Source organism: Rhamphochromis longiceps, linkage group LG3 (assembly GCF_057381845.1).
Source record: "Rhamphochromis longiceps isolate RC_006_pf linkage group LG3, R_longiceps_female_GT1.1, whole genome shotgun sequence".
Lineage (NCBI taxonomy): Eukaryota > Metazoa > Chordata > Actinopteri > Cichliformes > Cichlidae > Rhamphochromis > Rhamphochromis longiceps.
The window spans coordinates 42,862,846-42,885,324 of record NC_140559.1 but is presented as its reverse complement, the minus strand read 5'-3'; the positions used below and the strand labels follow the sequence as shown (position 1 = coordinate 42,885,324).

At 41.4% G+C, this 22,479-nt stretch overlaps 4 protein-coding genes across 6 annotated transcripts; 2 read left to right on the top strand and 2 right to left on the bottom strand.

Moving 5' to 3' along the window:
- Nucleotides 1-214: 214 nt before the first annotated feature.
- Nucleotides 215-5,096, top strand: dhrs4 (dehydrogenase/reductase (SDR family) member 4). 2 transcript variants are annotated; one of them, XM_085398819.1, is made up of 9 exons: nucleotides 215-356; nucleotides 526-641; nucleotides 916-1,093; nucleotides 3,322-3,423; nucleotides 3,630-3,700; nucleotides 3,793-3,844; nucleotides 4,369-4,503; nucleotides 4,613-4,668; nucleotides 4,751-5,096. In XM_085398819.1, the coding sequence occupies exons 1-9, from the start codon at nucleotides 345-347 to the stop codon at nucleotides 4,863-4,865; spliced, it is 837 nt and encodes a 278-aa protein (XP_085254945.1). In that variant the 5' UTR covers nucleotides 215-344; the 3' UTR covers nucleotides 4,866-5,096. The 2 variants fall into 2 exon arrangements, with proteins under 2 accessions (XP_085254945.1, XP_085254955.1); XM_085398829.1 differs by lacking the exon at nucleotides 526-641 and having other exon boundaries at nucleotides 253-356.
- Nucleotides 5,097-5,290: 194 nt separating this feature from the next.
- tinf2 (TERF1 (TRF1)-interacting nuclear factor 2) lies at nucleotides 5,291-10,997 on the bottom strand. 2 transcript variants are annotated; one of them, XM_085398790.1, is made up of 10 exons: nucleotides 10,673-10,997; nucleotides 10,352-10,554; nucleotides 8,872-8,970; nucleotides 8,393-8,488; nucleotides 8,207-8,317; nucleotides 7,958-8,081; nucleotides 7,036-7,870; nucleotides 6,575-6,633; nucleotides 6,419-6,495; nucleotides 5,291-5,750 (listed from the first exon to the last, which is right to left on the bottom strand). In XM_085398790.1, exons 1-10 carry the CDS (start codon nucleotides 10,698-10,700, stop codon nucleotides 5,631-5,633), a joined length of 1,752 nt encoding a protein of 583 aa, XP_085254916.1. In that variant the 5' UTR covers nucleotides 10,701-10,997; the 3' UTR covers nucleotides 5,291-5,630. The 2 variants fall into 2 exon arrangements, with proteins under 2 accessions (XP_085254916.1, XP_085254924.1); XM_085398798.1 differs by having other exon boundaries at nucleotides 8,872-8,961; nucleotides 10,673-10,996.
- A 1,281-nt stretch (nucleotides 10,998-12,278) lies between these two features.
- On the top strand, nucleotides 12,279-17,031 carry cideb (cell death inducing DFFA like effector b). Its single transcript, XM_085398840.1, has 5 exons — nucleotides 12,279-12,432; nucleotides 13,015-13,129; nucleotides 13,772-13,930; nucleotides 14,020-14,210; nucleotides 15,314-17,031. Exons 1-5 carry the CDS (start codon nucleotides 12,407-12,409, stop codon nucleotides 15,453-15,455), a joined length of 633 nt encoding a protein of 210 aa, XP_085254966.1. The 5' UTR covers nucleotides 12,279-12,406; the 3' UTR covers nucleotides 15,456-17,031.
- On the bottom strand, nucleotides 16,558-19,902 carry homezb (homeobox and leucine zipper encoding b). Its single transcript, XM_085398808.1, has 2 exons — nucleotides 19,764-19,902; nucleotides 16,558-17,962 (listed from the first exon to the last, which is right to left on the bottom strand). Exon 2 carries the CDS (start codon nucleotides 17,944-17,946, stop codon nucleotides 16,558-16,560), a length of 1,389 nt encoding a protein of 462 aa, XP_085254934.1. The 5' UTR covers nucleotides 17,947-17,962; nucleotides 19,764-19,902.
- Nucleotides 19,903-22,479: the final 2,577 nt, after the last annotated feature.

Here is a 22,479-nt window from a genome sequence, read left to right as displayed (position 1 = left end):
AAAAGTTGCGTTTAAGGACGACTGACTCTGTAAACCAGGTAAACGATTTTCAAATGGGGAAAAATAACGGTCAGCTGCTGTTGGCAACTGCTGTTATCTTTATTTGCCATAGAAAAAAGATTAATTTGCACAATTACTAGTATTATTAAAGTGAGCATGGTTTCAGCACTTTTATATACATATGCACACAGCCAATTGCGAGCGAAGTAGGCTGTATGCTTTTATTTTGACAGGGGGACGTTTACCCGGAAAATATCGACTGTAGCGACACGAATCGTCAGTAGTCAAAGGTCTTTGAGAGTCTTTTATCAAACTATTCTGCACCTCTTCGTGTTGAGCTTTTCATGCATTGCAGGGTGAGACAATCCTCTTCGTCACATTTGCACAACTGCATTTGCTTTGTAAAATGTCGGACTGCGAGTGACAATAAAGTTGGGAATGCGAGCTCAACAAAGTGCATGGCCTCTGCCCTACTTAACTGCTGTTTGCGCTGAAAACATATCCGTGCGTGCTCTCTGTCCACAGGTGATGCTGAGGAGTGTATTCAGGTGCCTTAGGACCAATCTTGTAGCTGGCCAAAGAAATATGTCTCAAAGCAGTCTTTCTGGCAAAGTAGCCATAGTCACTGCCTCCACAGATGGGTAAAAATGACGTGATTGACCCCTGATTGTTGGTGCTGTCCATGAAAAAACAAACAGTAACCAAGCAAGGACTGTGTTAGTCACCTGTCTCCAATCATGACAAATCACTGATTATTGGAGAATTAGTAATAGAAGAGCTTAGTCCATGTTTGTTTGATTGTTTTGTGTATGTTCTAAAATGCTTATTTCTCAGATTCAGCACATTCATGAGAGTAATTACTGCTGTAAAGGGGTTAAAGCGATGCATCATAGAGCTCTTCTCCCCCCTCCTCAGAATCGGGCTGGCTGCGGCTCAGGCTCTGGGAAAAAGAGGTGCCCATGTGGTTGTGAGCAGCCGGCGGCAGGCCAATGTAGACAAAGCTGTGGCACTGCTGCAGAGCCAGAGCATCCAAGTGACTGGAACAACCTGTAATGTTGGGAAAGGGGAAGACCGAGAACAACTGGTTCAGATGGTAAGAAGCCGTCCATCGTGCTCAGAGGTGTAGAGCAGCACATAAACTATACAAGACCAAGCTTTGGCTCTTTATTATAACACAACTATTAAATGGGTGCTCATTTCTACATATATTTTTACTCTTGGACTCTATTAGAGTAGCTTCATGGTTCAAAATAATTATTATATGTCTAGCCCCTCAGTTGATCCTCTGTGAAAAAACCTATGAAACTTTATCTGGCATGAGCCACTTGAGAGGTGGAGAAAAGTTCAGCCAACGTGCACCTAACAATTTTTATCAATCATTAACAATAAAAAGGAATCCAAGCTGGATTTTAGTAGAATAAAGTTCAGCCTGATATTTTCGCTGTTTTTTCAATGTAGTTCCACTTAAAGTTGCTATTTGTGAAAATGTGTTTTTATAATGTTTTTATATGAAGCCGAAGTCCCTCGCTGCCACATTCCTCTGCCCTGTCAGCAACAGGAACGCTTCCAGTTACAGTTTCCCTCCTTTTCTATGCAGGAAATAAGTAACTAACTGGCAATGAGTTAAAATCTGGCCATAGTTCCACCCCAGATGCTTCTTACTTGTGTGAAGGGCAGAGTCAGAGCATGCTGCTAACACAAGCACTGAAACTACAGCTGTGTGCGACTGGACGACTCAGAGAACCACTATGACTGTTTCAAATACCTCCCGTTTCTAATGTGGACTGTATGTAAAGCGTTTTCAAGATTTAAGTTGCTGTCACAGCTCTTTCCCACGAAGAACTGAACCCACTCTTATGGTCTTACCAAACTGTCCAAAAACTGTAATTTTGCCTTTAGCTGCCTGTCTACATCTGTTATTAGTTACTCTGTAACTTTGGTGTTTTAACATATTTAGCTCTGACGCAAACTCATTAAAGTCCCCGATCATCCACACCACACCTGCAGGGCTTTCCCCACAGTTTAAGAGCCACTGTGGCTCAGGTGGTAGAGCGGGTTATCTACCAATCAGAGAGTTGGTGGATCGGTGTTTGACTGCACCCGCTGAGTGTGTGTGAACAGATAAAAGCTCGTATGAATGTGTGTGTGTGACTGGGTGAATGAGTCTGTATAAGTCTATGCTATTTAAGTCCACTTATCATGCACTGCTGTGCTTTCATCTGATTGGCTGCTTCTCAAAAACAGACTATTTGGACAGTCTGGAGCTTATCTCTATTTACCTCAGTGTTCACAGTCAGAGCTTTGTGCCTGACATGTGCATGTTAAGGATATCTGTGCTCAGTGACATCACAGAGAGCTAAAAGCAGAACAAGCTGCCTGAAGCTGAGCGTTTCGGGCGGTCTGAGCCTGAGCTTCTGGCTCACAGTGATTACTTGTACATATGCTGGTGTCATTATTTGAAACTCTCCATGTTACTGTGAGCAAAAAGTCCCCTTTCATCATCCTCAGTGGTGGTGGAAAAAAGTAAGTGGGAACCATTAGCTGAGCCTCTTTTGGTGGTTTGGTGGTTACCTAGAGCACTTTCTGTAGCTGCACGTGCTCAGGGGGGATAATGGACCCCTCTGTCTTAAAGAGGCACTCCAGCTCAGCCATATTAGGATGTCTGGTCTGTGATGTCATTCCACAATAACCGATGGGTTTAAGGTGAAGCAGATTTTCTTGGTCTGCTGTATTTTTAAGGTTGGGGTCGCTGTCATGCTGCATCACTCAACTGGTCATGAGCAATTCAGACAATTCATCAGACTGCAGACGTTTCCCAGAAGCACTGTGGACTGCTAAGGTGCTCTGTGGAAAACTTTAGTGGAGGTTTTTTTTTTTTACATTTTTTTGTGGTTTCTTCTGTGGAGTCCTGCCACGTAAAACATGCCTGCATGGTAGACTCATTAAGACAGATGTGAACCAGCTCCAGCCATTCCTTTAGCTTTTCCTCTGAGCTCCTTTTGGACTTTGTTTAGTATTTAGTGGCGTACCTTTGACCTTATTGTATTCAACGCTTGTTTTTAAGGACGACAGCGGCCACGCAAGTAAAACGCTTTGAGTTTTAGACAGTGTATCTGAACAGTGTCTTTTACACGACTTTGTAAGAGTTTCATGAAAGCAAACAGTTCATCTTTTGGGCAAAGCGTGGTTCACATCAGCAGCTGCTTTTGTGACTCAAACTGCATTAAGAGGTGAAGTGCACGTGTCTGTTAAAATGTCCTCCACTTGTTGGCGTCACTGTGTAATAGCGTGAACGAGTGCTTGGCTCTGTGTTTGGTACAGACTCTGGATCGGTGTGGGGCCATTGACATCCTGGTGTCCAATGCAGCAGTCAATCCTTTCTTTGGAAAAATCATGGACTCCACAGAGGAGGTCTGGGATAAGGTACGTACAAAAATTGAGCCCACACCAATCATTTATGATGTACGACATAAATTTGCATTTTTTTAAATGAAGGATACAGTAGCACTGATATGTTGTCATAAAAAAACAACATAAATCCAAAATGTGGTTCTGAAGAGCTGTTTACGTCACTCTGAGATCACTCTGTTATTTAAAGTATTCACTGTCACTGTGTCGACATTTTTCAGATCCTAGATGTGAACGTAAAATCAGCCTTCCTCATGACCAAGCTGGTGGCGCCTCATATGGAGAAGAGAGGGTGAGTGACAATGGCACCAAAAGGGGCGTCCATAAAAACCTGCCTGCTGTAATATTTCTAACACCTCTCACAGGTCTGTGTTTTTCTTTCAGAGGTGGAAATGTCATATTTGTGTCATCTGTGGCTGGATACCAACCAATGCAGGTCAGTGAGGAATTTCTCCTTGGCAGGAATTCGTGTGGTGCTGTGACTGAATCTCATCAGTGCGGTCAGGATAGGTTGGTCGCCTCCTTACATCACATCGAGACATAGAGATGGAAGTGAGAAAGCAATTCTCTGGAGAAAAGCTGTAATGTTAAGCATCTATGTTACTCACAGACTCCAGTATCTGCCAGTGTTTGACACAGCATTAGAGGTGTGGAGCCTGAGCTTTTATGGCTTTTGAAGTGGGAGAAAAGTCTTAGAAACCGTGTTTGGTAAGGTAGTCTTAGTGTACCAGGAGATTTCAGAAGAACATAAAAATCCCTTGGCGGTTGTGTCTGGAAAGGCAAATGTGCCAAGTCAAACATGCAGAGGCACCCGCTGTGGCGCCGTGTTAATAAGGAAGCAGCTAATAATGGATATATGCACTTAAAACGAGTGAGACATAAACCTGAATGTAAAGAAGTGACATGCTCTGTTTTGTTTCTGCAAACCTGTTCACGTGGTGTGCATGTGCACCTCTCCAGGCTTTGGGTCCTTACAGCGTGAGTAAGACGGCCTTGCTGGGTCTAACCCGGGCTCTGGCCCCGGAGCTGGCTCAGAGTAACATAAGAGTGAACTGCGTGGCCCCTGGAATAATCAAGACCCGCTTCAGCTCTGCGGTGAGGACACGCGCTGGAGTCCTTTGCTAAAAATGTGGTTTTTGTTGCATTTCAGTCGTGCTTTCTCTTATTAGTGTTGTACTTTTTATAATAAACTCTTTTGTTCCAGCTGTGGCAGAATGAAGGCATCGTGGATGAGTTCAAAAAGCAGCTATGCATTAAAAGGTGAAGTTCAAGGTCACAGGAAAGCTTGTTGGTAATATTCAGAGTCCAGGATTTGACACGTTGAATTTGCTTCTCCTGTCAGAGTTGGAGAACCGGAGGAAATCGGAAGTGTGATCGCGTTCTTGTGCTCCAAGGAAGCGTCCTACATCACCGGAGAGACCATCACAGTGACCGGAGGGATGAACTGTCGACTTTGAACGCATCGTTTTTAATTGGATTTCTTCTATTTTTCTGAAGTGCTGGCAGAGAACAGCCACAACTAAGCTTAGCGCAGGAGCTGCAACACACTAATATAAACCAATATAATGAAGCAGAGAGCTCTGGGTTACTGTGAGCGTCTTGAGTTTCCAGGTTGATTTTTGTTGTGTAAAGGTTTCTAATGAAAAATCTGATGTTTTTGTAAAAGAAAATAATTTAAAATGAGGAAATGTGTCATTTTAAACTGCACCAGCTATGAGATAAAAGCTTTTTCAGTGCATAAACATATTCATGATTTACAGGCCAGGGATGGTTTTATTAACAGTCATTACATGAGCTGAACGTCAGGAGCCGTTTGAGAGCTTCGCCTTCATCGATGAACCAAATGGAGCGTGCACCAGTCTCATCATCAACCAGTTTTTATTTTGCATTTCATTTCATATATTTCATACAAAAATCACAAACTTTATTAACAGAGATATTATTACATATTGCAAGTTAAAAATATTTCACATTTGTAACAGACAATCCAGATATGTTTTTAAAAAATGCAATTTAAATGACTTAAAAAAAGCTGTATGACACTGCCTGTAACCGTGGCTACGTTTATCCACGATGTCAAAGCACCTGTTCAAGTTTTAATCGCCCTGAGTCAGGTTTATTTCAAGCAAATGGAAGATAAAAGTGTCCATCAGTCTCAATAGCATTTAAAAACCTGTTATTCTTTCCGACCATGTCGCCGGTGGAGGACAAAAATCATTTCATCACCTCCGTTTGTGTCCAGCAGACAATAAGCGGCGCCGGGTCATCGCAGGTTTCCAAAACTCCCTCAGGGTGGGCACGTAGGTGCCGTGTTTGGTCTTGTAGTAGCGTTTCATAAACAGCTGGGGGAGACAAAGGGATTCAAAGCACTAAGAATAAGAGTTTACTGTGTTACAGGCATCAGTTACAGCAGGGACGTCAAACTTATTTTACACTGTTTTAGTCCTGAGTGAGCCGGACCAGAGTCTTTCTATCAGTGTAAACACGTTTAATTGCACATTTAACCCCTGAGATCTAAAATTAGAAAAACAAGTCTCAGCACATCTCAGTTGTTCAGCTATGAGAGAAATGTCAGCCTTGATCTTTGGGCTTCAACTGTAAATTAATGTATAAATATACAGAAAAGGTCTTGTAATTATAAAACAATGTTTTTGTTTTATATTTTTTTTAATTTCTGTGAATGAATTATAAAGAAAAACAAAGAAAACAGCAATGTGTTGTCATTTAATTTTTTTATCTATTAATTACTTTGGTGAAGTCTGAATGGCCATGACGGCGCTCTCTATCAGCAGGAAGAGCTGTAAGAATTCATGAACATGTATTTGAGCCTGCAATTCATGCCCTCCACATTTTACAAAACCACCCGATGTGCCAGATTGAAGTCCTTGCCAGGCCGATTTTACCCCCCCCGAGTCTTATGCTTTACACTCCCATTTATTCTATTTTGTCTGAAACTGCACATCATTCAGGTATAATCAAAGCTAAGACTGGATGTGTTCTGAATACGCACCCTGACTTTGAAGTTCTTCGTCGCCTCATCCTCTGAATCAGCCACGTAGTCGTCATCTTCTGCACCGGCCAGCACCTCTGAACAGAACAGTAAACACACATAAGCTCAAACCTTTGCAGGTGATACATTTCTTACATAATTACACCCCACATTCACCTGTGTCACTCTGCTGCTGAGAGGGAGAGCTTCTCATGCTGTGTAGTGCAGGATGGTTTCTGTTGAGGGGAAACAACAGTAGCTGTTAACTGGTGACTAATCACGGGGGGGGGGGGGGCATCGAGCTGAACTGCTTAGCTTCGTGCACTTCTAACTGAAGTCTAAAGGCAACCAGAAAACACTGAAGTACAAATGTTGATCAGTGTGTGTGATCTAGCTGCACATAGTTAAGTCATTAATATCAGACAAAAGAAACCAGAAATCTGTGGAGCTAAATCAGATGTTTTTATTGTATTCAGACAGTTTATGCCATGTTTAAACGAGTTGACTGAACCACAATATCTATTTTTACTTCAAACATGTTCTTAAACAAATATGCAGCCATAGCATTACCCATATATTACTTATTCACACAGACCACAGTGCTTGGTTTATTGCCATTATGCACTTTAGTCCCTTACTCTTTGTCTTGCGAGCCGGGAGACTCTGTGTCAGACGACAGATGGCTGCTTGTCTGTCTCTGCGTTGACGTTGTGGCCGGTAACTTCCTCCTCTGCTTGTTTTGTGCCTGGTAAGAGGATGTTTCCTCTGGCCCAGATGTACTAGCCCTGAGAGAAGCAGCTGACATTTCTTCGATGACAACCCTGGGCTCCATGATCAGACAATCGACAAAAACAGAGTAGAGGTGTTGATCTTCAGGGTGATATAGTGTTTTAACACCTAGCTTTCTCATCCGGGCTGCCAGGACTTTCCTGCTGCATCCCTCTTTTCTTATAGTTTCTGCTCGGCCTTCCTTCCTCCTCTGGCCACCTTTACTCTGCGTCTGCCCGCTCAGTCTCTTTTCCACGGGTGTTGTTACACTTAGAACTTCTTCCTCCTCCAAATCGCTTTCTCCTCTGTCAGAGTTCTTGCGCTTCACCCCACTCCTTTGACTTGGGGTGCATCCCTCCTCCTCCTCCAGCTGCTCTCGCCCTTCCTTCGCTCCTTTATCGTTGGCTTTTGGCCTCTGTTTCACTGAGGTGAATTTGGAGTTCAGCTGCTCATGTCCAGCATTGTCAGCTGGACCATCACTTCTCTGTGTTCTTTTAATGCCAGAGTTCAAGACCGGGACGTCTTCATTCGATATTAGTCCAATAACAGGTGCGATAAATGAAGGTTTGCTTTTTGGCTCGGCGCCCTCAGATTCATCCACTGACAACTTCCTGGCTGCTGTCGGCTGATCTGATGGGACTCTTCCGGATGGTGGCAGAGAGAGTGAAGCCAGGATGGAGTCTCCCATATTCGGAGGTAGTGACGCTGTAAAGAGCAAAGAGCATTATCATGAGCTGACACTCAAAGTCTTCCCGTCACAGTCGTCACAACACAGATCTTATCTTTTTCAACCTGCTGACTCCAGGTGGCCAAGGCAGGTTTCATGCTGAAGTAAAATCTTCAGGAGCTGGGGCTGCGTGGCTGCCCGTGCACACTCCTCCAGGACAGGGGGGGCATCACTGAGCCACGCTGCAGTCTGACAAAAAAATAAAATAAAACCCAAATATTAGATCAATTCTTGCACACAGAAACTGTTAAAGCAGTGACGATAAGAGCAATAAATCATGGCTAACGCTATGGAAACAGCCGTTTTCTCATTACCTGTACTAGGTTGGGAACAGGAAGCAGCTGGTCCAGTCGAACCAAAAACTCCCACAGCAGCTTCTCCAGCTCCTGGTCAAACGTTGCTCCGTAATCCACAGGAAACACTTCCTGTCAGGAGAGGGCGTGAAAGTTCATCAACAGGTGGAGGTGCTGAAGTGTGTGCTGCAGAGGCGAGGTACTCACTTTGTAGAACTTTTCTCTAATCGCTGGGTCTGTGAGGAACGTGTGAATCAAAGAATGGAAATCTTTCACTGTTCTCATTAGTTTTACATCCTTACTCTGAGAAGAAAAAGAGAAGAAATTACATTTATTTTCTCCACAATCAGGAAATCTGCAAGTAAGCAAATAAGACATGTAGATTGGTAACATAAAAATCCCCATTTGGCACATCGTCTTTTTGAATACATAATCTTTGCATCACAATGCAAGTATTCAGCTACAAGTACTGTGCTGCAACACACTATGAGCTCTTCCCTAAATATCAAAGGTTCAACTGAGCAATGTTTAATTCCGAAATCAGCTCCATGTTTTGTGGTCAGTGCCTGAAATGAATCAATCACAGAGCAGAAGGAATACGAAAACACTGAGGAAAATCAGTATCAAATTTTCGCCACAGAATAAAAGTTGTCAAAAACGGCAGTGTGATCTGTGAGGTCACTTACTGAAGAAGTTCCAGCAGGTACACGGACTCTTTCCAGGTGTTCCTCAATCACCTCAGCATCAGGCTGTGAACTGCACAGCTCCAAGATCAACTTGTTAAACAACAAACAAACAAACAAAAAAAGAACGAGGTAAAGATCATCTGACTACAGAGAAACACCAGGTACAGTCCCCGCCTCCACTCTCATAGCCTCCGATAGGACCGCCATCATATTTTTGTAATTTTGCATCACTGGTGTGTTTTTCCTCTCTTCTATAAAAAGGTCTGCATGGTGTGAGAATGAGTGCGTGGCAACTGCTACTGTTGTTACAAGTCAGTTTGTGAAGTTTCTTCCCTCCTAGATATTCAAACATCAACTCTTAGTGGTGTTATTGCAAAGTGAACGTGTTTATGGACCACAGCAACTCAACCATGAAGTGTCAGACCACTTTAAGGCACAGAGCGGCGTCAACAAGTGCTGAGGGGCATAACATAGGCACTAACGTCTGTCTGCTGAAAGGTTCGTAACTGAAAGGTTCAAAGATTTAGTTTGTCTTTATGGCTTTTTTCCCCACTGGTATAAAATTCAGTCCACCTCAAGGCACTTTATACTGTAATATAAAGACCCTACAGTATTCTGGATCAAAATGAGTAACATAATCTTAAAAGTAGTGACAGTGTCTATCTCCCAAATCCAAACTGGGAACTGGTTCCTCAGAAGAGGGGCCTGAAAGCTGAAGGCTCTCCCTCCCATTCTACTTTTAAATACTGTAGGAACCACAAGTAAACACGCACTCTCACAGGGAAGTGTACTGTAGGGATAATATAAGGTCTATTAATGACAAGCTGTATGCAAGAAGAAGGATTTTAAATTCTGGATTTAACAGGGATCCAACGAAGCGAAGCCAATATAGGAGAAATATGCTCTGTCTTTCTAGTCCCTGTCAGTACTCTCACTGCAGCATTTTGGATCAACTGAAGGGTTTTCAAGGAGTGTTTAGAGCAACTTGATAATCATGAATTATAATTTTAAAGGCTAGAAGCAATAAATGAAATAAATGCATGAAAAAGGTTCACTGAGACAGAGTGCTTCCAATTTTAAAGATGATGAGCAGATAAAAGAAAGCAGTCCTGCATAATATTTCAATTTGCAATCTGCAGGACATATCCTGGTCAGAAATGACTCCAAGTTTGTTCATAGTGTTACTTTTCCTAATCGATGCTGTGCTGTCTTCCAGCAATGAGGTTAGGATGGTGTGCTTCCTTTTTAATACTATGTCAAAGCCCTAATAAACATGCAAACTCCAGGCTAAAGCTGCAGAGGTGGAGACTGGGACTGTGCCATTCTTGGACACAGTACAGTGGTTCAAGCACACATTTAAATCCGATTTCCAAATCAAATCACTTTTATTGTCACATCACATGTGCAGGTACATGTGAGTGAAATTCTTGTGTGCGAGCTTCACAAGCAACAGAGGTGAAGCTTCTCCTGTTATACTCACTCTTGCTCTCAGCCCCACTGTCAGCCTGCCCTGGTGTCTCACAGTGAGCAACCCAGGCACAGCCTCACAGGAAGATGTCACGAACTCCTCCACAACCCCATACTGCATCACATCCCTCCGCTTCAGCACCTTCCACAGGGCTGCAGACACCAGACGCACAGGCGGGGCAAGCAGCTGGAGAGCAGCGAAAGGAAGGCTGGCATCTGCGCAAGAAACAAAAATAGACTACAGTACTGAATCACACTTGCATGAGCTCCTGACAGTAAAAGTTGGAAATAGTGGCATCAATCACCACACGTCCAGTTTAAACGTTACGCTTACCGCTTCCCTTTGGTTTTCTGGGGGCCATTCCACTGAAAAAGTCCAGAAGGAAACCGGCTCTAAAGTTGACGTTAGCTTAGCAACTTGGAGAGCTTCTAACCGCACTGAGCTTCAAAATAGCACGGGCACTAACACTGAATGCTGAGGAACTTATTTAGGAATAATAACACATACTAGCTCGAGTACTGTTTGGAGTCACCTGTTGATAAACATAAATGGCACTGCTGTTGTTCCCGCGATGCAAATAAAGCTCGTTCACGTCCATCAAAAGTTTGCCTTCTCGTCCTCCCGCCTTCACTGACAGGCTCGCAGTCATTCGCAGTGTTCATTGGAATCTGCCGAATGGGCGGTGCTTCAGATCAAAACACAATACTCCACCCCTGGCGTGTGTTGAAACGTTTTACACAAGCGCACCCAATCTGGTTTCAGGAAATGACGTATTGACGTTGCCTGCCAGCCAACGCTTCATGATTTAAAGAAAACATTTAATGGAAAAAAGGTAAATAGAAATGAAAATTATATATTAGCTGAGGCGAGGAATACCAGAAAAGATTCATTTAGATTAATTTAATAATTAATTTAGTTTATATCTTTATAACGACCCGAAAGTGTTTATTTACTGTTTCTAAATTGCAGTTTTTAGATGATAGTTTTATTTATTAAGGCGAAAAAAAATCTGTACAAATCTACCTGATCCTCTGAAAAAAATAACTGCCACCTAAACCTAATAACTGGTTGTGCCCAACTTGGCAGCAAAACTGCGGTCAAGTGTTTGCAATAACTTGCAATAAGTGTTTCACGTGACATTGGAGGAATTTTGACACACTTTGTCTTTCTTCTTCTTTTTTTAAGCCATTCAGAGGTCGAATTGCTGATGTGTTTTGGATCATTGATCTTTTCCATAGCCCAGGTGAACTTGTCCTTCAGTGAGTCTCATCAGGATTTTCTGGTAAAGAGCAGAACTCATGGTTATAACAATTACAGCAAGCCATCCTGAAGCAGCAAAGCAACCCCAGACCATCACACTACTACCACCACCATGTTTGACTGTTAGTATGAACTTGGAAGGTTCATACTGGTCCAAGTTTTCTCCTTTTGTGGAAAATCGCTCTCAGTATGGTTCACTGGAATCCCAAAGCCTTAGAAATAACTTTTCAAACCTTTCCATACAGACAGATGTCAGTTTGCTTCCCAGCTGTCCTTGAGTCTCTTTAGATCGTGGCATAATGTGTTACTTTTTGAGATCTTTTAGCCTACTTCACTTTGTCAGACAGGTTCTGTTTAAATGATTTATTGAACACCTTATGTCAGCCAAAAATTACAAAAAGATTACAACGCACTATAGTTATCTCCTACAACATAAAACAGTCTCCAGTATACAGGCTTACAGACCCAACAAAGCTAACACCATCTAATAATTCTTTAAAGAAAAAAAAAGAGACTTCTTAAAAAACTGTTTATGTTCAGTTATAAAAACACAGGAAACAACCTCTGAATTATCAGCTGTAGATATCATTATTCTGCTTTTCAGATAAAAGAAGGCACGTCTGAGTCAAACACAATCAATATGAACTTTACCCTGTTCTGTTCTGTATCTGAATTATCACCAAGTCCCGGGGTAAAGTCCAGCAACTGGGTCAAACACAAGCAGCACGAACACTAATACAGTGTGTGACACCAAAACAGCCCCAAAAACATCAGGCTGAGAGACGAGAAGGGAAGAAACTAACCAGCATGGATACAACATCTTCATTCATCAAGTAAGTGACAAATGAGTTTTAACGTACCAGTTAGTACACTGCTGCTGTCTGCAGCTTGATACGATCGTAAAACAGGCATAAGTAACTTAATGATTCGACAGGTGTTCCCAAAAATGTACAGTACTGTGACTTATGTAAGACTGAGGTATGAAAAAAACTTTTTTCTCATTTCAGATTAAAATGTTTAAGAAAAACCGTAAAATAAAATAAAAGCAGGTAAAATCAGTGTGACAATGGAAGAGTGAAATTGAGAGGATGATTTAATGTAAATAAAAATACAGATGGTGCATAAAATAGAAATAACAATAAAAAAAGGAATGTATGTGAAAATGGTCTCTATCGCACAAGGATCAAACTCACATAACAGTTTGACTCACGTTAAGTACTTTGTGTAAATAACAAAACTAAAAACGGCTCAATGCAATTTTGTTGATAGATTTTGGGGTCATGTTCGGGTAATATCAGCTTGTTAATATAACCTACTGGGACACAAAACCAGCATCCTCTCAGATAAAAGTCAAACATTTGTTAAAGAGACCGTTCTATTATTTTCAAACCTTTTTTTGTCTCGTCTGTCCTCAGGTCTGTAACCAAGCGAGTGTGGTCCCCGACACAGAGACCTTTCAGAGTGTGCTGTCACAACAGGAACACCAGGAAAGGCGTCACGGCCGGGACGCTGGAGGAGCTGAAGGAGAGGGTGAGAGTGACTGAGGAAAGGTTCTCAATAGGGTGAAAATATTTTCAGCCAAAAATGTCAAAATAAAATAGAAGATTAAGAAATCTATTAAATTTGAAAAAAGAGAAATAAGCTTTTAAAATTATAAAATTAATTAATAGGGCAAATGATTTCAATGTGGCAATAAAAGAGGATTAAATAATCTTTTAGAAGATAGTTCATTACCTTAAGGCCATGACATCATCTAAAAACATGATATCATAATCTATAATTTTTGTATAGGATCACATGAAGTCATTAGTCAAATATTCACTGCCTTTGCCTGCAGAATATAAGAGGGCCAAACTGCATTTCCAAACGCCAGCTGAATATCAGCTATGTGTACAACAGCTCCACCTAGAGGCTGATCAAATGCATTTTTTCTTGCCAATTGGGTGCCATAAAAACTGGTTTATTAACTGATGATCATGGTATTAACAAAGGCTAAGACTAAGTCCTTAAGATGGCATGGAAATGTTTCCATTCAAGTCCATATCATGTTGAATTATTATTTAATGCTAATAAATGATTAAGAATGAGGGTTTGTTTTTTTTACAGCTGGGAAGTAAATATCACTAATTCATATTCTCTGTATATGACTGCTTACTGTCCTCATACTGACAGGTATGCCAGGCGTTGCTGCTCTCGCTGTCTGCTGTGTCTCTGTCTCTGGTTTGTGAGGATGACGGTACAGAAGTCGACTCTGATGAGTTCCTCATGACCCTACCCGACAACGTCATGCTCATGGCCCTGGAGCCTGGACAGACGTGGAGATCACAACAGGTGGGTTTGACCGCAGAAGCTGTGTCTGGGTTTAGGGTGTGCTTTTTGTCTCTTGGTGACAGTTTTCTAATCTCTCTGATGCCCCCCAGGGTGCAGTTGTGCCCAAAGCTCAAGACCACAACAAGTCACGTACTGGGAGAGACATAGCCCGCGTCACCTTTGACCTTTACAGGATGAGCCCCAAAGATGTGTTTGGCTCATTGAATGTGCAGGCCACATTTCAAGGCCTGTACTCAGTGAGCGCTGACTTTCAGTGTCTTGGGCCCAAGAAAGTTCTCAGGTAAGCCAAGTGAAAAGGTTAGGAGGGTAATAAAGGTTCATTTGGATATGTAGTGCTGTGCAAGCTTTCAGTGGCAGAAGAAAAATTCAGTCTTTTAGCATCAATACAGACTTTAGTTTGCACTTAATAAAAATGAACAGACAGAACTTTAGTAGCAATAACTTTAACACGTCACATTGGACTCTATAAAACTTTGGTATACAGAGGAGTTCACAGTCAACTCACTGACTGTAAGACACCCAAATCATCACCACCTCCACCACCGTGTTTCACAGTTGGTGTGAGGTGTGTTTGCTGATAGGCTGAGTTTGGTTTTCTTTAAATGTGGTGCTGTGCATCTCCACTTTGTTCTCATCTTAAAGGACATTGTTTCAGATGTTCTGTGGATTGTTCAGATGCAATTTTGGCTTGGGCATCAAGGCTTAGGCTCACAGACCTGTTCAGTCTTTTTCAAACTCCACTGTCATTAACTTTAATATTTGACATCATAACTCAGACCTGTAGAGTCTCAGCTGTAGCTACTGCGATTTTGCAGTTTCTCCGAGCATTGCATGACCTGACCCTGAGGTAAATTTGCTGGGATGTTGCATGGTGTTATCACACAGACCAGCAGACTGCCAGAACTTCTGATTCTCAGTTAACAAAATGCATTTGATCAGCAGCAGCACAATAATTCCTATGGAAGTAGTAAGGGTGCAGTAAGTTACCTGGTTTCCTGCCTGCTCTGGCTCCAGCCTGTGTTATGTACTTCAAATACATTTTAATAGTTAGGTGGAGTTCAGCTGATCCACACGATAAATTTTATTACACAAATTTGCTTTGATTTTTCTGATATTTCTTGATTTTATACTCCCAGATTAGTACCTCAAATAATAACAGTATAACATCTGAATAAAAGGACACTAAAGAAATACTTGTGTATAAGTCTCAGTTTTCTACAGATTTTGGATTATTTAACTTTAAACTTTAAAAGAGGATAAGAGAAATAGCAGCTGTCACTCACAGCCAGCTATTAAAAGCTTAACGATCACATTAGATGTTTCTGGTTCAGGCTGAAGAATCTGCACTGACCTTTAATCCTGATAACACTGTGCTGTTCCCAGAGAAGTGCTGCGTGTGGCCTCCACCCTTCTTCAGGCTGCTGGACACCTGCTTCTCACGTCTGCCACCATGATCCGCCGCATCATCGAAGGCGCAGAGCTCTGGCAGCCGCAGAGGGCGGAGTACGCAGCCAGATGGAACTGAGATGGACCCGTTTACATGCAACCTAAAGTAATGAGGTCTTTTGTGTGACTGCTGGACCTGTTTGAGAGCCTCTCAATTTACTCTAACCCTTCAGTACCTACAGTATTGGAAAATTATCTGCTGAGGTAGCATCTGTAAATATTAACTGTGATTGTATGAATAGATGTCGTATTTTTGTAATCATATTTCAGGTTTAAAACTGATTTTTAATACTTTTTGCCTCTAACAAAGCAAGATTTAGTAAGATAGCTGGCTAACTTGTGAAATATTACCCACTTAATATCTTTCACAGCAGGGCCAGACCAGTAAAACTCCTGCACTGAGGTTTAACTGCACATTTAATCCTGGACATAGTATGTTATTATAATAAAAATAAGCGCTCTTTGGGTTTAAATTGTAAGAAATAAAAGTGTAAAATAACAGAAACTTCTGGTAGCTCATTTTCTAGACTGTCTTTAAGTATAAAACTGAACCTAACCTAAATAGCAGAAAATGAAAGAAATGTACACAGTGGGGAAAAAATAACTTCTCTGTCATTTAGCTATTAATTACTTTGGTTTAGTATGAATGACCTGCAGAGCTCTTAGTAGGAAAACATGTAAAATTTAGTGAAAAGCCCAAAATCGACACTCTCCTTCACAGTTTCAGTCCAGGACTGAAGTCTTTATTGGGCCGATTCTTTGCCCCGGGCCTTATGTTTGACACCACTGTTTTAAAGTGTCCAGTGTTGGTGTAATTTAGTGTGGATTACATGCTGAAACATGTGTCTTCTTTCAAACATCCCTGTGTTTTCTGTCCGCACTGAGGAATAATTTGTGTTTTGCTGTAACTAATCAGCTGAGTCCTGCTGGAAGAGCAATAAAAGTGCTTTTATTAAGACAGTGAAAACAGCTGCACAGCATAAACAGACTAAAACTGCACCTAGAATCCGAATGAGGATCTTTTGAACACACTAACTAAAACAGCAGGAAAAACATGGAATCAGGGGGTCTGTCTAACATGGGAACTTGATAAACAAGTTGACAACTGCCTGAAGAACAGATGAACTAAAAAACGATCCAGCTGTGTTTTTATATGAGCCATAAGAGCTGTTGTGCTATTTCTACTCTGGAGGGATCTTCACATTTTTCTCCTCGCTGTAGCCTTTGTTCCCTTCGAGCATCATAATCCAGGAGTTAATGCTATTGGGCAACTTTACTTTAGTCATCGCGTTCATGTACTGCTGATACATGATGTTGCCCAGTACCCGATGGTGCTCCTCCTCATTCATCCAACGAGGCCTCCCTCTCTTAATGAAATAGCGCATGTCGGCGAACCACTGAATGACCGCCAAGCGTGGCACACCGACCAGCCTTGCCAGCCGGCTGTACTGCTCCTTGTCTGGGTACTGGCATTGCAGGAACGCCATCTTCATCATTGCCAGCTGGGCCGGCGTCTTGCAGTGGAGCCGAGTAGTAGGTGTAGGCTCTGCGGAAGAGGGGGTGTTTTTCACTTCGATGAGGGCCTTTAGTTTGTCAATATCTGTGATGAAAACGCTGTGGTCCGGCTCTGCTTGCAGATCTGCACCCTCGATTTCTTTTTTCTCCCTGAAGTCGCCGTCTATGGTAGAGCAGGGATCGCCGGCTCTCTGCAGCAGACGTGTCTGGTTGTCAGGCGCTGGAGATGCATCAGAAGTTTGGTTTTCAGCCTGGGGGCCGAGCAGAGAGCTGGGAGCCGGAGGTGCATTACTCTCCTCTTGCATGCAACTTTTGATCACTCTTGGTTTTTTTCTTTTTCTGCCACGACGCTTGGGGCATTTTTCTCCCCCACTTTCCACTTTATCCATCATCTCCTCCTTATCACGCTTCATGATCTTCTTTCCCATCTGGTCTGTTGCTGTTGTCTTTTTTCGTTTTTGCGTGCTGCTTTTTTTCTCCTTCACTGGTTGCTCCTTCATGTCTCTCTTCAACTGCTCATTAACATTTGCGCTGTCTCCTCTCACTCCTCTTCCCTTTGCATTCCCACCAGTTGCTTTCACTTTTCTCTTCTCTCTTCCGTCCTCCATTATTTCTCTCTCCGTCCCGCCTTGAAGCTCCTTCTTTTCCTGACTTGAGTTGAACTTCCTTTGGACCTCACGGATGTCTTCATAGTCCCAGCTGATGCCGTAGCGGAGCCTCTGTGCCATGAACCACGCCTTCACCTGGTCTGGGTGCAGGTGGCAACTCTCTGCCAGTTCGGCGGTCTGTCTGTGTGTTAGGTAGGGAAACCTGTCAAAGGCCTCGTCCAGCTCCGCAGCGCCGTGTATCTGTGAGTCGATCTGGTGCGAATGCACCCACACAAGCTTCCTACTCTCAGAGATCAAGGGGAAACACACCACACTTCTCTGGTTCATGCCGTTAGCCATGGGGGTAGGGCTCATGTCTGAGAAAGCTGGAGTCTCTTCACGAGTGCCAGGTGGTTTCTGACCGAGTCCGAGGAGCTCTTCATCAGCAAAGTGCCTCATCTTACTCATCTGTCGTGATGCACTCCTGAAAACAGCAGACAGAAACATGTACAACTAAATAAAATACTCTAAGGTCAAAATTACTGAGCAGGATTTTCCCAGTGCCTGTGATGAAGTATTTGATTTCTTAGATATTTGATTTGTTTATCGTGCACTTCCGGTAAGTAGCAGCCAGGTGCTGATAATCAAATGCACCTGATTAATGAGGTATCAGCAGGCGTGAGCATGTCTATAAAAGCAGAAGTTTTGGCAGTTTAATGGTCTGGAGCATTCAGATGTGTGTTAACATAAAGACTCAATCTTCCCAGGAGAGGGCGTCCCAGCAAATTCACAACAGGATCAGACCATGCAATCTTCAGAGACACTGCAAAAAAACCAAAGAGCTCCATCTCAGGCTCTACAGGTCTCAGTTAGCACGATTAATGTTCATGACATTATTATTAGAAAAAAAACTGAAAAAGTATGGCTTGTTAGAAAGGGTTAAGGGAAAAAACTCTTCTGTCTAGAGCAGGGGTGGGCAATTCCAGGCTTCGAGGGCCAGTGTCCTGCAGGTTTTAGATCGCACCTTGGGTTAACACACCTGAATCACATGATTAGTTCATTACCAGGCCTCTGGAGAACTTCAGGACATGTCGAGGAGCTAATTTAGCCATTTAAATCAGCTGTGTTGGTTCAAGGACGCACCTAAAACCTGCAGGGACACTAGCCCTCGAGGCCTGCTCACCCCTGGTCTAGAATGAACATGGCAGCAGATCTGAACAAAACCAGAACACAAGCAACGAGGAATATCCCAAAATTTCTCCACAGCTATGTGAGAAACTGATAAGATACAGAAGACGGATAGATAGATCCCTCGGGTAGGTTCCTCCAGGAAAATGTCTATTGCACAGTATTTTGACTATTGTCAGTCTATTGCACAGTGATTAGTTCTTAAGATGAATAGTCCAATATCTTTATTTACATTATGAACGGGCATTATAAGGTGTTATAGATGACCTGCTTTGCAAGCATCCTTATAACTGTGCATTATTGTATGTAGTCTGTTTCACATTATAATCAATCCAGTCCTTTTGGCCACTTAAATGTCTTAATATTAGTGTTATATTATATTTCTTGCAGTTTTTTATACCAGATTTTTGATGTCAATGAGACATTTTGCCCACATAAACAAAAGATATATAAAAGTGACTTTGCCAAAGAGTGGCTGCAACTTCTACATGCTGGCAGGTCTTTTCTTACTCGCTTACATAATGGCTTTTGATCATTCATTAGAGACACATTTGATAGATGATAGGTCCATAAAAGTTTAATATCAGAAATCACTTTTTGGCAGATGATCACCATTTTCACCGTGGCGCTGCTAAAGTTGTTTCACAAACTTAATGGTGCTGTGTAATTTATAACAGCTGGTTATTTTATATATTTTTTAAAATATTAATTATAAAATTAACTCATACCTGGAGCTCAATTTAATCCCCTAAGTTAGTAGTACCTCAATAAGAGTAAGACATAAGACGTAAGAGTAAGAACTGAACATATTAAATACTCTAAATGTTAATTTTAATCCTTTTGGTTTCAGTGATTTAATGCCCAAGAAAGTAAGGTTACACCCAAACTGATTCCTGTTAATTACGTATTACTTTAATTAATTAAATATTACTTATTGTTTAATACTTTTAGCTAATTAACTAAACAAAGTCTAGCTAACTTAGCTAGCTAACTTTAGCTGGCTACACTTTGATGTTAGCTTGTTATATTCTGACCGGGACTGACCTCTCTAACCCGGTTATGAGTAACACACAGTGATGTTAAAAAGTACTGGTTACCTTCACTGTTCACCCCGTTGCTTTATCGGAGCACTGCTGCCTGTTTGTTAGCACTAGCGGTACGTTTAAGGCTAACTTCGGTGCACAGGTGTAGTTAGCTTAATAAAAGTATTTCCTGGGTTTGCCTTGCATTCATAAAACTTTGGCGCCCGCCAACCTTGAGAAACAACGTCAGCTCCTGTCTGATGTTCCCTTTGAAAACTGTCCGAAATATACAATAAAAAGGCGAAAAAATAATTTACAAATTCTTCCCCGAAGTCACTGGTCACATCATTAGGAACACATTGTTATTTGGCTCATGACAGAGGTTATATATGAAATGTGATAGACTTGCATTCACTTTACATATAAGGTACATCTGGGGTGCTGACCATTTTCAATCTCCCAAATGAAATGTTCTTAAATCATTTTTTTTCCGATTTTAATTTATTAAATGAGAAAACAAAATAAAATTAATTTTTGTCTCGATGACACCCCACAAAGATTTTGAGCCAGAAATACACCTGGTTTTAATAAATATCCCATTTAAAAATATTAACTGGGACAGAAAGAAGGCAGGAAAACTGGGAGAAAAATTGCAGTAAATGGTCCCATATTCAGTCCTCTGCAACAACCTTATGGCACATGGTTTACCTGTTCAGCCAGGTAGGCTATGCTAGGAATTTCTTTTTTTAATACAGTTTTAAGAAATGATATGAAGTAACTGGGAGTGTGAACATATAGGATTAGGTTGCTACGATAAGAATTTATAGCTGACACTGGGTTATTTCTGAGTAAAGTATACCGGTGAGGACGGAGTGCAGCTCAAACTATCACATCACACTGGGGTATGCACACTGATCAAAGCTTTTTAATTTCTGAATCTTTGGAAACAAGACCAATTCCTGTCAAAATCTTCTTTCTTCTAAAACATGTCTGACAACATACAAACAAAAAGGAGAAGAACAGATCCACAAACTATCCTCTGTGACATGTGTGCAGAGGACAGGAAACCAGCAAAGAAGACGTGCATGAAGTGTGAGATCTCCATGTGTGTCCAGCACCTCCAGCCTTTACCACCACTTGAAAAGGTGTTGTGGAACTTTGATGTCTCCTCACTCTTCTTCTACTGCAGAACCAGACAGCACCAGAGGGATGAAATAATAACTATTGAGATGAGCCTGAACAACAAGGAACTGACTCCATTTGTACGACTGGGAAAGGAAAATGTCCAAAACACGACCCAGAAGCAAGAATGGAAGTGCTCATGTGGGAAAGCTTACTACAGGGATGGTAATGGATACAGAAATAATGTGTCCCGCTTTTCTTCCCAGGCTAATTGTTCTTGTGGAAAAATGATTGGTGGTCCATGTGTCACAGAAATGGTTTGTAAACTCTGTTAGTTCAAACTCTGCTGATCATTTAGTCATTTTCTGTCCCTGTATGAATATCAGTGTAACTGACTGTCTTTCACATTCATAAACTGTGAAGACATTGTGCTGCTTCAGTGATTAACTTGTTGTGCGATGTATCACATATGAAAGTAATGTAAATTAAAAAAGTAAAACAATTTTGTTTTTTTGTTAATTAAAATATTCTTAGCTCCAGTGTTTGCTTTAAATGTAGCAACAAATTCTTTTAGTTTGAACCGTTTCTACTTTATTTCACCTGCAAGTTGAAGACGTGTGTCTCCATCTGCTGGTGGTGCTCTCACATTGTTCACACAGCTCTTCGGTCTTATTATCGACAACAAAGAAACAGCTGTTGTTTTATACAATGTAAATGATCTGATAAATAATAAAGTGAGTATACTTTTAATATATGCAATGCTTTACATATCTGAGTAACTGAAGCGAGAACATTGCATTTTCATTTGTGTTAATTGGACAAAAGAAAGTTACTGAATTTGCCAGTTTATTAAGTACACCTTTGTCAGTATAAAAGTAAAGCAAATCAATCTGCATTCTATTGGTTTTAATTAGTTTGAATATTGAAAACTGAAAAGACTGAGAGACCAGGCTGCAAAATACTACGGGTCTTATATAAGGACACAAAAACTGATAAGATTTTGTCTCATTAGATAAGAGCAGGCTCATTGTTCTACAGTAACTTGGAGGCACATACAGGGAACTATTGTTCTGTCATAAAGGTTTATAATCTACAGGCAGGGCGGTCAGTTTCCAACAATCTGATAAATACATTTGTTCAGTGCTGACAGGAATCCTGCCTCTAACATCAAAGCCTTTAAATAATCACCAGGTATTGTGACTTTACATTAAAAATGTTTTTCCTCTTTGTTACACATGATAGAAAATAAGGGCAGCTGAACGCCAGTGAATGAATGTCATCCATAAGCTACATTATGGTAAATTAACAGTATTTTAATGTCAGCACAACAATGGAAAAATTGCTCTGTGGATTTCGTAATTCCATGTAAGTCCATGTCTTTTCTACCCTAAAAGTGTGTTTGCCAATCAAACTCTGATCATTTTTTCTAACACGTCCATATTTCTGCAGTTAAACTTGCCTGACTCTGCCTGTTCGCTATTTGTTTTAGCAGTGCAAAGTGCAAACTAACTTCCAGATGATCCAAACTGTTGTATGGTGCTACTGGATTTATAAATAACTGAGAGACCAGGCTAGAAAACACTTCTGTTCATTGAACTGGAGTCAAACAAAGAGCAGCAGAGATTCTTTAAGGACTGAATGACATTCAACAAATCAAATCAGGAGATCC